The 14,770-nt window shown below is 43.9% G+C and overlaps 1 protein-coding gene across 6 annotated transcripts in view; it reads left to right on the forward strand.

The window, feature by feature from the left end:
* Window positions 1-1,365: 1,365 nt before the first annotated feature.
* LOC124006989 (rhotekin-like) overlaps window positions 1,366-14,770 on the forward strand; it is a 78,422-nt gene continuing 65,017 nt past the window's right edge. For 5 of the 6 annotated variants that reach the window (XR_006833855.1, XR_006833854.1, XM_046317213.1 and 2 more), the window contains exons 1-3: window positions 1,366-1,687; window positions 9,176-9,375; window positions 9,473-9,534. Coding sequence is in view for 4 of the 6 variants with exons in the window: in XM_046317213.1 (XP_046173169.1) it covers window positions 1,580-1,687; window positions 9,176-9,375; window positions 9,473-9,534 (370 nt within the window). In the remaining 2 variants the exon portion in view is untranslated. Of the gene's footprint in view, window positions 1,688-3,796; window positions 4,078-9,175; window positions 9,376-9,472; window positions 9,535-14,770 lie in introns of those variants that run through there. The other variant, XM_046317214.1, reaches the window with a different exon arrangement.

The raw sequence follows: 14,770 nt of genomic DNA on the forward strand, positions 1-14,770 counted from the left end.
TTCCTCTTGTCTAAATGGGATAGGGCAGTCTGCAGTGCGATGGCGATTGCGTCGTCTGTGGATCTATTTGGGCGGTATGCAAATTGAAGTGGGCCTAGGGTGTCAGGTAAGGTGGAGGTGATATGATCCTTAACGAGCCCCTCAAAAGTCTTCAAGATGACAGGAGTGAGTGCTCCCTGATGATTTGTCATTTAGTTCAGGTACCTTTGCTTTCTTGGGTACAGGAACAATGGTGTATATCTTGAAGCATGTGGGACAGCAGACTACACATTGATTGTGAGGTATTCTAGATCCGGTGAACAAAAGGACACAATCACACCATGAGTAGTTAATCATGAAACAAACACCACACCTTTCTTCTTCCCGGAGAATTCTTCATTCCTGTCTGCGCAATGTACTGAGTACCCAGCTGGCTGTATGGATGGGGACAGTATATCTGGAGAGCGCAATGAGTCCGTAAAACAGAGTATGTTACAGTCACTGATGTCTCTTTGGAAGGATAAGTCAGTTAAGGTGTTTTGGATGCTAAGCTTATGGTCATGTTGCAGCAGTGTGTAGGAAGGAGATTCCGAGATGTGCGAATCAAATCAAATGTATTTTATATAGCCCTTCTTACATCAGCTGATATCTCAAAGTGCTGTGCAGAAACCCAGCCTAAAACCCCAAACAGCAAGCAATGCAGGTGTAGAAGCATGACACAGAAGTGTGCATGAGGGCATGGGAAAATGGGATGTCTAGTATTGGTGGAAAAAAACTGTGTGTCAATTGTGTGGGTACTCATGTTGCTGGAGATCAGAAGTTCCTGGTTTGAGAGAGACCGGTTGCCAGGGTCAGAGTAGAACAGAAGGTGTCGTATGCTGAGGCAATGAAGAGAGTAGAGGAGGATGGGTCATGGGCGAGTAGTAGTCCTAGGCCAATACAGAGTGATAAAAATGTATGCTTCAGTAATGTTGGCTTCTTAGCATTCATTGTCATGGTTATCAACTGTACCACAGCAATGGAACGTAAATCACAGAGAATAGATGTGGTGGTGGCAGCTGCAGAGAAGTACTTGGGTGTAGAGGTTTTACTGCAGAGTTACAAGGTGTGTTAAACAAAAGTGTCCCATTGTCCCAGGCCGTTGGCCTCGTGTAGGATCAGTTAGGGTCAAAGTAATGGAATGGGGTGTTTATTTTTTTATTGTATTTTATTTGTAATTATTATATATATATTTTAAATAGTGCTATTATAGGTGTAGGATTGGTTGGTAGTTAATTTTCATTTCACAAAGTGTAACTTGATCAATAGGTGGCGGCATGCACAAACAAATGTACGAACGCCCTGATACCGAAGAAGAATTCTTCTCCTCCACGCCCCCAACCCAACCCAACCCAACCGCACCCCTGGCTCCTTGGACAGTAATAACGTTGCCAACACGGCGATGACCCACGGACCTTACTATAACTTCTTGAATAACTTATTCATTTCTCGATAGCTTCTACTATAAAACAGTAGTCATAGTGCGGCTCTTCTCATTTTCAGGCTACCACTTGTCATAGCTTTTCAAGAATCCTTTTGACTTACACGGTAGGCTATTAGAATGTTTTGCCGAAATCAGGTGTCGAGAGCCACGGTAGCAAGGGGGTCAGCATTGGATCTGGAAATACGACGACAGGGGCATTTCAACACTCTTACGGACACGGCGCAGGTGAGTGGAGAGCTAACGTTTCGCTCCACAAAGTGATCATCCCGCCCTGTCTCAATGCGTTATACCATATTTTCCTGTTTTCTGCTGTTGATGCGGTGTATTTGAGTTCTCTATGATCAATCGGATCACAATATATCAGGCTATTTTAAATAAGTAATGTGCTCTGCTCATAACAACTATAATGTAAAGGGGCAACTCGCATTTGAAACAATAATCAAGGGCACCGCATGGAGAAATGTTAGTCTTAAATTCATAGACAGAGCTATTGATGAAAGGACTGACCATCCAATATATCAAAGTTATAGTTCTAATGGGCTAGGTCAGTTGAACTAAGCTCTTGAGTAAGTTATATTCTTCAAGAGTCAACGAGTGTATATCATTTATAAGTCCTGCCCAAAAAAAATGTACGTAGCAAAAGCAGATTGCCCCTTTAACAATATTGCTTAGACTTCTTTTCCCCCTGAGAAAAAACGTATTGTGGCTTTTGGTGATTGATACAATGACATCACATACTGGAAATGACAAATCCTAAATGGTTCCCAGAACTTGTGAAATGACTCATACCCGAGTAATCTAGTTGGAATGTACATGTTGCTTCCTGGCCTTGAAAGGATATTGTTTTTGTCTTCAGTAACAGTAACTCTTTAAGTCACTAATAAGAGGCGATACGATGCTTGAAATATTTTATAGTTCATATACACATTTATTCTCTCGCTCTCCACTCCTCCCTCCCATGGGAAATGAGACGCTATTATTCCGAAGTTATGGCACCCCCCCCCCCAAGATCTTTGCCCTCTACTCTTTATACTTGGCACAGCCAGATTTCTTATCAGACTCATTTAACACTTTTATCAGCTGCATAAAAAACATGGAATGTTTTTTTCAGACTCACAGAATCAACTGATTACATAATAAAGTCACCAACCAAGACTTAGACCAAGGGGAGAAGGAGATATAGAGAGAATATGGGAGATGAGGAGCTGAAATCCCAACACACAAACACCCACACACCTGACCTAACGCCAGGTAGTGGGAGGAGAGCAGACCAGACTGTGACTCATATCATTGCTCAAGTGCCGGAAGACCAGACGGCTCCATTAGTAACAGTGAATGATTGATCCATAGCTTCTGTTACCTCTCTAACTATGCGGTCAGTCTCACACAATGACTGTTCTGTCTGAGAGCAGCTTGGGGTTTTAGCCGGCAGTATATGATGCTGCCATTGGGGAAACCATCCGGTGTCCTCCTGTGTAGACATGGGTCTAGGTTAAAAACATTGGTTGGGTTCAAATGTAGCTTAAAACTACATCAGCTTTAAGCTAGCTAATTAGCACAGGTAGTCCACTCTGTCTTCCATAAACAAATGCTGTAACACCTATTAACGTGTGTATCAATTTAACCTTTAGTTTTATTTATTTATTATTTCTCGCTGATATTAAAGATTATGGTCCTTATGCATCCAAAACCGTACCACACGCAATGCGTGTTAATGTTCAGACCGAACGTTGCGGCTTTTAACAAAACTCCCCCCGTACAGAAGACCCCTTCGTCCTATGACGCTTATGTGTAATGTAATGGAGTCATGATCAAGGGCTAAAATAATCCACCTCCTCTGCAGTTGACTGACCTTAGATCAGTAGGCCAGAGTGAGCTAGCTTTACCACCTATTAACATCTCTGCATAGTGCTGCAGTGTAGAGAGCCTCGATAATACCGTGGCAGGTTCCAATATCAGATTGGACAGCATTTTCATTGTGTTTTTACTGGTCAGTAAACCCACTAGGCAGTCCAAATCCTTTTATTCATTATTGGCTCCAACCCTCTGGAGTTCAATGGATTTGACAATGCTGTCTCACTGCATTGTCAATGCCTGAGGTCTGTAACCATGTGCTCTATGAACTACGAATAGATTGGCCATTGGATGTAGTACAGAACGGTCCAGGAGAGGGCACTGTTGCCTAAAATAAACTCAGTCATATTACAGTACAGTACATGCAAATAGTTTAATACTTTGAACCATGATGAAAACGGCATGCTAACAATAGGTCAGAGCTGAAGATGGTGGTAAGATATCTGTTTATATAACATATGACTATGGCCTGTATATTACATGCTGTCAGGTAAAGGACATCCAGGTATTAGGTTAGTCTCCCCAGAGGTGGGACTCGTCTGGGACTTGAAATAACAAGGCATACTAATCCATGTAAAATCCCCGCCTCCACTCCCCGTTGACTGGACCTGCTCTCGTCTCTCTGGCTGACTGTAGCTTTAACAACTCAAACTGGACTGGACTGTATATTCTGTATTATAAAACTGGTGGAGTCATTCACAAAGTAGATGGTGGCGCTCTTTGAAGGACCGAGGAACATGAACATCTTTGAAAACAACCAGGTGAGTGTACAGAACAGTGTTGGTACAGAGGCAGTACCAGACCTTTTTATTATAGCTTGGTCGTTGCGTAGGGATGCTTGTAATATATGGTGTACATGTGTGAATATACTCAGAAAATCTTTCTCAGGAGCGCCCATGATCACGTATTTAGGCTCATGTATTTATGTGTGTACAAGATGGCTAGTGAAGAATTGATTGATGATGTATTGGAAGGAATATGGACTCTAGTCGGAATTTGGGCTGTGTAGACATCTGTTTGAAGTTGGGCCTGGATAGGAATTCTTATGTTTCTGCACAGATATGGTAATCAGGGACCTCATGTTAGCTGTGCTATATCCTGCTATATCCTGCTATATCCTGGTATATCCTGGTATATCCTGCTATATCCTGCTATATCCTGCTATATCCTGGTATATCCTGGTATATCCTGGTATATCCTGGTATATCCTGCTATATCCTGCTATATCCTGCTATATCCTGGTATATCCTGCTATATCCTGGTATATCCTGGTATATCCTGGTATATCCTGCTATATCCTGGTATATCCTGGTATATCCTGGTATATCCTGCTATATCCTGGTATATCCTGCTATATCCTGGTATATCCTGGTATATCCTGCTATATCCTGCTATATCCTGGTAGATGTTAGAGGGAAGAGACATCAGACATAACACAGTTCATTTGGACATGCTTGGACAATTATTATTATTTTTAAACCTTTTTGGCTCCCGAGTGGAGCAGCGGTCTAAGGCACTGCATCTAAGTGCTAGAGGTGTCACTACCAACCCTGGTTCGATCCCGGGATGTATCGCAACCAGCTGTTATTGGGAGTCCCATTGGGCGGTGCACAATTGGCCCAGCGTCGTGCTGGTTAGGGTTTGGCCGGGGTAGGTCATAATTTTAAAATAAGAATTTGTTCATAACTAACTTGTGTATTTTTAAAAAATAATGTAAAAATGGGATCTATCCATGCTTGTAGAAACATAACATACCATTGAGGGTAATGGTCAAAATACTATAATTAAATGATGTAGTAGCAGCAGCACAAAGCATGATCATTGATCTCTTCCAATCCTCCAATCTTAACCTGGTTTGAATGTGTATAGTGATATAGAGTTAAACCAATGTTGCCACAAAACCTAAAACAATACAGCATAAGTCACAGGCTAGATAATGTCATCACCACATTTTGCCCCACAACATATTGTCTTAGCAGTCTGATGTGATTAATTATCCTGCCAGGATACCAATGCCAGTGGGCACACACACACACACACACACACACACACACACACACACACACACACACACACACACACACACACACACACACACAAAACCCTGATACTTTAGCTGGGTCGTTCCATGTCATTTCAGTAAGACATGACACCCACCATCTCAGATTCTTCTGAAATGGTTTTGGTAGTTAAAATGTATAAGATTAGCAACATTATTTTGTTGAAATATAATTAAACTAATTGATTGCGCTCAAATTGGCCATTTTTATTATATAAGGAAATCAGTCAATTTAAATAATTTAGGCCCTAATCTATTTGGAATTGTGTACAGATCCTTGCGACATGGGGCTATGCATTATCATGCTGAAACATGATTTGATGGTAGTGGATGAATGGCACTACAATGGGCCTCAGGATCTCGTCACGGTATCTCTGTGCATTCAAATTGCCATCGATAAAATGCAATTGTGTTCATTGTCTGTAGCTTAAGCCCGCCCATACCATAACCCCACCATGACGCACTCTGTTCATAATGTTGACATCAGCAAACCGCTCGTCCAAATGACGCCATACACACTGTCTGTCCGCCATCTGTGAAGAGCACACTTTTCCAGTGTGCCAGTGGCCATCGATGTTGAGCATTTTCCCACTGAAGTCGGTTACGACGCTGAACTGCAGTCTGCAAGACCCTGGTGAGGACGAAAAGCACGCAGATGAGCTTCCCTGGGATGTTTCTGACAGTGTTTGCAGAAATTCTTAGGTTGTGCAAACCCACAGTATCATCAGCTGTCCGGGTGGCTGGTCTCACACGCGCAGGTGAAGAAGCCCGATGTGGAGTTCATGGGTTGGTGTGGTTACACTTGGTCTGCTGTGGTGAGGCCAGTTGGATGTACTGCCAAATTCATTAATTTCTCTAACTGCCAATTTGCACAGTCCTTTAAAAAGAAAAGACATCTGTGGGATTGTGTGACAAAACTGCACATTTTAGAGTGATCTTTTACTGTTCCCAGCACAAGGTGCACCTGTGTAATGACCATGCTTTTTAATCAGCCTCTTGATATGCCACACCTGTTAGGTGGATGGATTATCTTGCAGTGACTTTTTAAAATGAAACATGCATGCCGCCTATAGCGAGCGCCAACCACTGCGGCGCATTCTGCAAAACTGATTGCTTATAAGAGCAATTTATAAGTAAATGTTACAGCCTGCACTTCTATGCCAGAGAGGAACTGTTCAATATTTGATTTATCATTAGATGCTTGTGATCGATCTCCTGCCTTGGTATAGGCTATGAAAGTAAATAGGCTATGATGTTGTGCTTCTATCACACAGCAACACCATGCTGTGGCCTTGTATTGTCAAATATTTAAAATAGTGGATGGATGAATGGTAATATTTGTTATCGGCCTAGGTTATAGTAACAGAAATACTGTAAGTCATGTCAGAAAAGGAGAGGTCCTGCAATTTGATTGATTTATATAATGAAACGTATAAGGAGTACACACCCAGTTATGTGATCTCCAATGGCGAATGTACTCAGCTTTTTAAAAAGAAAATGAGGCCCCAGGATTGTGCCTCCTATTTCTGTAGCGTGAGGCAGCTTGATGAACAACTACACCCCCTGGACAGGAAGCTGGTCTATAGAAGAGCCTTACCTCGACTCTATCCCCTTAATGCGGAGTGCAAACAGTGACGCACCGGGTCCCATTTTTACAGTCTATGGTATGACTCGGCCAGGGATCGAACTCCCAACCACTCAATCTCAGGGCGGTTACTCAAATCACAAGGCCACTGAGTGGTAGGGTAGGATAGGAATTTTAAGTGGGTGGGTGTGTCTCTTTCGGATGTCTGACTGTCCTCTGGTGTTCCTCCTCGTTGTCTGACACTGAAGTGTTTTTTTTTTTGGACGTGGTGTTTATTAACCTGAGTGGACAGGTTAGAAGACTGAGGAGAGCTCAGAGACGACATCATGACCGAACAGACAGCGTTCTTCTTGACTTGAGTCTTAAGTGCCAAACAACAACAAAGCCAGCACCTCGCCACTGTTTTGGTAAACCACTGAGGAAAGGGGCTCATAAGGCATTTCTAAGTAATGTTCTTCAAGAAACAATGGCTACGAGGTTTATGTGCACTGTTTGTACCAAACATTAATATTTAGTTCCACAGAGATGCTGACCCATGTTGACTCCAGTGCTTCACACAGTTGTGTCAAGTTGGCTGAATGGCCTTTGGGTGGTGGACCATTCTTGATACACACAGCAAACTGTTGAGCGTGAGAAACCCAGCAGCGTTGGAGTTCTTGACACACTCATACCAGTGCTCCTGGCACCTACTACCATAGCCCGGTCAAATAAGGGATCATAGCTTTCACCTGGATTCACCTGGCCAGTCTGTCATGGAAAGAGCAGGTGTTTCTAATGTTTTGTACACTCTGTGTTTAATTAAATTAAAAGTCCAAAAATGTATGTGTAATCACAGTCTGTTTAATCCAAGATGCTATTTTGACCGGGTCTATCAGAGTGGACATTCCTGCAGTCAGCATTCCAATTGCATACTCCCTCAACTTGAGACATCTGTAGCATTGTGTTGTGTGACAAAACGGCACATTTTTTAAATGGGCCTTTTATTGTCCCCAGCACAAGGTGCACTTGTGTAACGATCATGCTGTTTAATAAGCTTCTTGATGTGCCACACCTGTCAGGTGGATGGATTATCTTGGAAAAGGAAAAATGCTCTCTGTCGGGGATGTAAATGAATAGCACAAAACTTAAGAGAAATAAGCTTTTGGTGCATTTCTGGGATCTTTTATTTCATGTAACATGGGACCAACACTTTACATGTTGTGTTTATATTGTTTTTCAGTGTAATAATAATGATGATTATTATTTGGAGGGTGCCTATTTGTCCTATTTCACACAAGTACAAGTGTGTATTGAACATTTGTTTTTTGCTTCTCAGGGTGTGGGGGTCACAGCTCATAAATATTGTATCAAACCTCCTAGTTGGACCAAACATTTTCCTGACAACAAATTCTGCTAAATGTTTAAGGGGGAAGCTGCTGAAAATGAGATTACAATCCAGCTCTTAGTGGGCTGCAGGATGGCACTGATGCAGCAAGCTGGGACAAGATCACTCCTATGATTTAAATGTCATTTTTCACACATTTGACCTAATAGCAGGAATGGCATCACCTAGTGGTCCGAACCTGGTAATGTCAGGATGTCTGATGGGACATCAAATCTAACAACTTCAGACAAATTTCTCTGAACAGTTGGAAAAGAACCATCACCTAATTCACTGAGAATATATTGCATAATTTGAAGAAACTATACTACTTGTCATACACAGAGAACTAATCATGTATACTTGTTGTTGGGGTGGGTGTGGGGGGGTCTGTGGGAGGATTTTAAATTGAGGGCCCAATTTGGGCCCAATCAATTATCTTAACTTCTCAAGAGATCAGATTATATTACATCAAAATGTTGCCGGAATGCTCATTTGATCTGTTTCTAACTACAGACACAATTTCAGAACAAACTGAGATGGTGGGTGTCAATCCTCTTTCTTGTGCTGTTTGAAGTGGAAAGCCCAAGCTGCTTGTTTGTCTAGGGTTTCTGGTAAACAGGACAGAATATATCCTTGCTGCCCTCATCCTTCTGACTCGTCCTGGTCCAAGACCTCTGACTTCTGTTGAGTCGGGTAGTGTTGGGAGCTGTTGTTAGATATGGCATTGTTGAATGTGGAGGAAGGGTCACCTAGCTGTACACAAACTGATGAGTAAAGTAGAGCCTCTCCTATCTTTTCTGTAAACTTTTTCTCCCTATTGCTCTTGCTCTCCTCTGTCACTCAACCACTCAGGATGGTGAGGTGCAGCGTCAGATAGACCGCGAGGTGCGGATGCGTGAGGGGGCCAGTAAGCTGCTGGCTGCGTGCTCCCAGAGAGACCAGGCCCTGGAGGCCTCCAAGAGCCTGCTCACCTGCAACACCCGCATCCTGGCCCTGCTCAGCCAGCTGCAGAGGATGAGGAAGGCCCAGGTCCTGCAGAGATTAGGCGACAGGTAGGAGAGAGAGAGAGTGGGTGGGTGGGTGGGTGGGGGCAGTTTGCTGTCTGAACAATTTAGTAAATAAATAAAACCACTGTGTTCTCTGCTGCAGGTCCTGTATTGGTGGGTCACTGGATGAGAGGCTGCCCTGCATGGGTCATGTGGCCATCTCAGGTGAGTGTGTACACATGTGCATACAGACACCATTGTAAGATGGCGCCAATAGATGGCAGCTTCGCTTCAAGTCCTTAGGAAACTGTGCAGTATTTTCTTTGTCGTATGTATTATTCTTACATTGTTAGCCCAGAAAACCTTAAGTGTTATTACATACAGCCGGGAAGAACTATTGGATATCAGAGATGTCAACTTACCAGCACAACCAACACTACGACCAGGAATATGACTTTCCCGAAGCGGATCCTTTGTCTGCACCTCCCAGGGCATTTTAACTAATTCCAGAGGCCGACCCAAAATAAAGCCGTCGGAGGAGAGGGTGCTGGAGCGGTCTTCTAGTAGGGCTTCGGATGCGCGTACACCACCCACGGCTTCCGAGTATATTATTCGCTAATGTCCAGTCCCTAGTTAACAAAGTCGACGGAATTAGGGCAAGAGTTGCTTTCCAAAGAGATATCCGGGATTGTAACATACTCTGTTTCACGGAGACATGGCTAGCTGGGGACATGCTCTCAGAGTCCGTACAGCCAACAGGATTTTCAGTGCATTGCGCCAACAGGAACAAACATCTCTCTGGTAAGAAGAAGAAGTGTGGGAGTAATTGTAACAACATACAAGAACTCACGTCCTTTTCTTCACCTGACATAGAATTCCTCACAATCAAATGCTGACCGTATTATCTCCCAAGATAACTCTTCTCGGTTATTGTCACAGCCTTGTCCCCCCGCAAGCGGATACCAATACGGCCATCAAGGAACTTCACTGGACTTTATGCAAACTGGAAACCACATATCCTGAGGATCCATTTATTGTAGCCGGGGATTTTAACAAAGCTAATCTGAGAACAAGGCTATCAGCATATCGATTGCAGCACACGAGCGAGTAACTCGTGACCACTGCTACTCTAACTTCCGCAATCCATACAAGGCCCTCCCCGCCCTCCTTTTGGCAAAGCTGACCATGACTTCATCTGTTAGGTCCACAGATGATGCAATCTCAACCACACTGCCCTAACCCATCTGGACAAGAGGAATACCTATGTGAGAATGCTGTTCATCGACTACAGCTCAGCATTTCACACCATAGCACCCTCCAAACTTGTCATCAAGCCCGAGACCCTGGGTCTAGACCCCGCCCTGTGCAACTGGGTAATGGACTTCCTGACGGGCCGCCCCCAGGTGGTGAGGGTAGGTAACATCTCCACCCCGCTGAACCTCAACACTGGGGACACAAGGGTGCGTTCTGAGCCCTCTCCTGTACTCCCTGTTCACCCACGACTGCGTGGCCATGCACGCCTCAAACTCAATCATCAAGTTTGCGGACGACACTACAGTGGTAGGCTTGATTACCAACAACGACGAGACTGCCTACAGGGAGGAGGTTAGGGCCCTCGGAGTGTGGTGTCAGGAAAATAACCTCACACTCAATGTCAACAAAACAAAGGAGATGATTGTGGAATTCAGGAAACAGCAGAGGGAGCACCCCCCTATCCACATCGATGGGACAGTAGTGGAGAGGGTAGTAAGTTTTAAGTTCCTCGGCGTACACATCACAGACAAACTGAATTGGTCCACCCACACAGACAGCATTGTGAAGAAGGCGCAGCAGCGCCTCCAGAGGGTAGTGTGGTCTGCACAACGCATCACCGGGGGAAAACTACCTGCCCTCCAGGACACCTACACCACCCGATGTCACAGGAAGGCCATAAAGATCATCAAGGACAACAACCACCTGAGCCACTGCCTGTTCACCCCGCTATCATCCAGAAGGCGAGGTCAGTACAGGTGCATCAAAGCTGGGACCGAGAGACTGAAAAACAGCTTCTATCTCAAGGCCATCGGACTGTTAAACAGCCATCACTAACATTGAGTGGCTGCTGCCAACACACTGACTCAACTCCAGCCACTTTAATAATGGGAATTGATGTAAAATATATCACTAGCCACTTTAAACAATGCTACTTAATATAATGTTTACATACCCTACATTATTCATCTCATATGTATATACTGTACTCTATCATCTACTGCATCTTCATGTAATACATGTATCACTAGCCACTTTAAACTATGCCACTTTGTTTACATACCGTACATTACTCATCTCATATGTATATATTGTACTTGATACATCTACTGCATCTTGCCTATGCCGTTCTGTACCATCACTCATTCATATCTTCATGTACATATTCTTTATCCCTTTACAATTGTGTGTATAAGGTAGTAGTTTTGGAATTGTTAGGTTAGATTACTCGTTGGTTATTACTGCATTGTCGGACCTAGAAGCACAAGCATTTCACTACACTCGCATTAACATCTGCTAACCATGTGTATGTGACAAATACATTTGATTTGATTTGAATAGGCAGGAACTAAAATAGGAATCGCCCGTGCTTAGGTCTATCCAATGCTGGTCTGGCCAATCGTATTCCACGCTTCAAGAGTGCTTCGATCACGTGGACTGGGATATGTTCCGGGTAGCCTCAGACAATAACATTGACATATACACTGACTCAGTGAGCGAGTTCATCAGGAAGTGTATAGGAGATGTTGTACCCACTGTGACTATTAAAACGTTCCCTTGCCAGAAACCGTGTCTTGATGGCAGCATTTGTGCCAAACTGACGTACCACCATGTAATCATGGCTAAGCGACTGGAAACATGGCCGAATACAGTGTAGTTATTCCCTCCGTAAGGCAATCAAACAAGCAAGGCGTCACTATAGAGACAAAGTTGAGTCTCAATTCAACGGCTCAAACCTGAGACGTACAGTTGAAGTCGGAAGTTTACATATACCTCAGCCAAATACATTTAAATTCAGTTTTTCCACAATTCCTGACATTTAATCCTAGTAGAAATTCCCTGTCTTATGTCAGTTAGGACCACCACTTTATTTTAAGAATGTGTAATGTCAGAATAATAGTAGAGTGATTTATTTCAGCTTTTATTTCTTTCATCACATTCCCAGTGGGTCAGAAGTTTACATACACTCAATTAGTATTTGGTAGCATTGCCTTTAAATTGTTTAACTTGGGTCAAACGTTTCGGGTAGCCTTCCACGAGCTTCCCACAATAAGTTGGGTGAATTTTGGCCCATTCCTCCTGACAGAGCTGGTGTAACTGAGTCAGGTTTGTAGGCCTCCATGCTCGCACACGCTTTTTCAGTTCTGCCCACACATGTTCTATAGGATTGAGGTCAGGGCTTTGTGATGGCCACCCCAAAATCTGAATTTTGTTGTCCTTAAGCCATTTTGCCACAACTTTGGAAGTATGCTTGGGGTCATTGACCATTTGGAAGACTTATTTGTGACCAAGCTTTAACTTCCTGACTGATGTCTATAGCTATTGCTTTAATATATCCACATAATTTTCGTCCCTCATGATGCCATCTATTCTGTGAAATGCACCAGTCCCTCCTGCAGCAAAACACCCCCACAACATGATGCTGCCACCCCCGTGCTTCACGGTTGGGATGTTGTTCTTTGGCTTGCAAGCCTCTCCCTTTTTCCTCCAAACATAACGATGGTCATTATGGCCAAACAGTTCTATTTTTGTTTCATCAGACCAGAGGACATTTCTCCAAAAAGTATGATCTTTGTCCCCATGTGCAGTTGCAAATTGTAGTCTGGTTATTTTTATGGTGGTTTTGGAGCAGTGGCTTATTCCTTGCTGAGTGGCCTTTCAGGTTATGTTCATATATAGGAGTAGTTTTACTGTGGATATAGATACTTTTGTACCTGTTTCCTACAGCATCTTCACAAGGTCCTTTGCTGTTGTTCTGGGATTGATTTGCACTTTTCGCACCAAAGTATGTTCATCTCTATGAGACTAAGCGACGGCTGCGTGGTCCCATGGTCTTTATACTTGCGTACTATTGTATGTACAGATGAATGTGGTACCTTCAGGCGTTTGGAAATTGCAACCAAGGATGAACCAGACTTGTGGAAGTCTACAATTGTTTTCCTGAGGTCTTGGCTGATTTCTTTTGATTTTCCCATGTCAAGCAAAGAGGCACTGAGTTTGAAGGTAGGCATCCACAGGTACACCTCCAATTGATTCAAATGATGTCAATTAGCCTAGCAGCAGCTTCTAAAGCTATAACATCATTTTCTGGAATTTTCCAAGCTGTTTAAAGGCACCGTCAACTTAGTGTATGTAAACTTCTGGCCCACTGGAATTGTGAAACAGTGAACTATAAGTGAAATAATCTGTCTGTAAACAATTGTTGGAAAAATGACTTGTCATGCACAAAGTAGATGCTTGCTTAGTCCCCTCCTGTACTCCCTGTTCACCAAGACTGCGTGGCATTACGTTTCCTGACGACATGACGGTCCACAAAGTAGATGTCCTAACCGACTTGCCAAAACTAGAGTTTGTTAACAAGATATTTGTGGAGTAGTTGAAAAAACAAGTTTTATTGACTCTAAGTGTGTGTAAATTTCCGACTTACATTACATTTAAGTCATTTAGCAGACGCTCTTATCCAGAGCGACTTACAAATTGTTGCATTCACCTTATGACATCGAGTGGAACAGTCACTTTACAATAGTGCATCTAAATCTTAAAGGGGGGTTGAGAGGGATTACTTATCCTATCCTAGGTATTCCTTAAAGAGGTGGGGTTTCAGGTGTCTCCGGAAGGTGGTGATTGACTCCGCTGTCCTGGCGTCGTGAGGGAGTTTGTTCCACCATTGGGGGGCCAGAGCAGCGAACAGTTTTGACTGGGCTGAGCGGGAGCTGTACTTCCTCAGTGGTAGGGAGGCGAGCAGGCCAGAGGTGGATGAACGCAGTGCCCTTGTTTGGGTGTAGGGCCTGATCAGAGCCTGGAGGTACTGAGGTGCCGTTCCCCTCACAGCTCCGTAGGCAAGCACCATGGTCTTGTAGCGGATGCGAGCTTCAACTGGAAGCCAGTGGAGAGAACGGAGGAGCGGGGTGACGTGAGAGAACTTGGGAAGGTTGAACACCAGACAGGCTGCGGCGTTCTGGATGAGTTGAAGGGGTTTAATGGCACAGGCAGGGAGCCCAGCCAACAGCGAGTTGCAGTAATCCAGACGGGAGATGACAAGTGCCTGGATTAGGACCTGCGCCGCTTCCTGTGTGAGGCAGGGTCATACTCTGCGGATGTTGTAGAGCATGATCCTACAGGAACGGGCCACCGCCTTGATGTTGGTTGAGAACAACAGGGTGTTGTCCAGGATCACGCCAAGGTTCTTAGCGCTCTGGGAGGAGGACAC

The sequence above is a fragment of the Oncorhynchus gorbuscha genome, linkage group LG20 (assembly GCF_021184085.1).
Source record: "Oncorhynchus gorbuscha isolate QuinsamMale2020 ecotype Even-year linkage group LG20, OgorEven_v1.0, whole genome shotgun sequence".
Classification (NCBI taxonomy): Eukaryota; Metazoa; Chordata; class Actinopteri; order Salmoniformes; family Salmonidae; genus Oncorhynchus; species Oncorhynchus gorbuscha.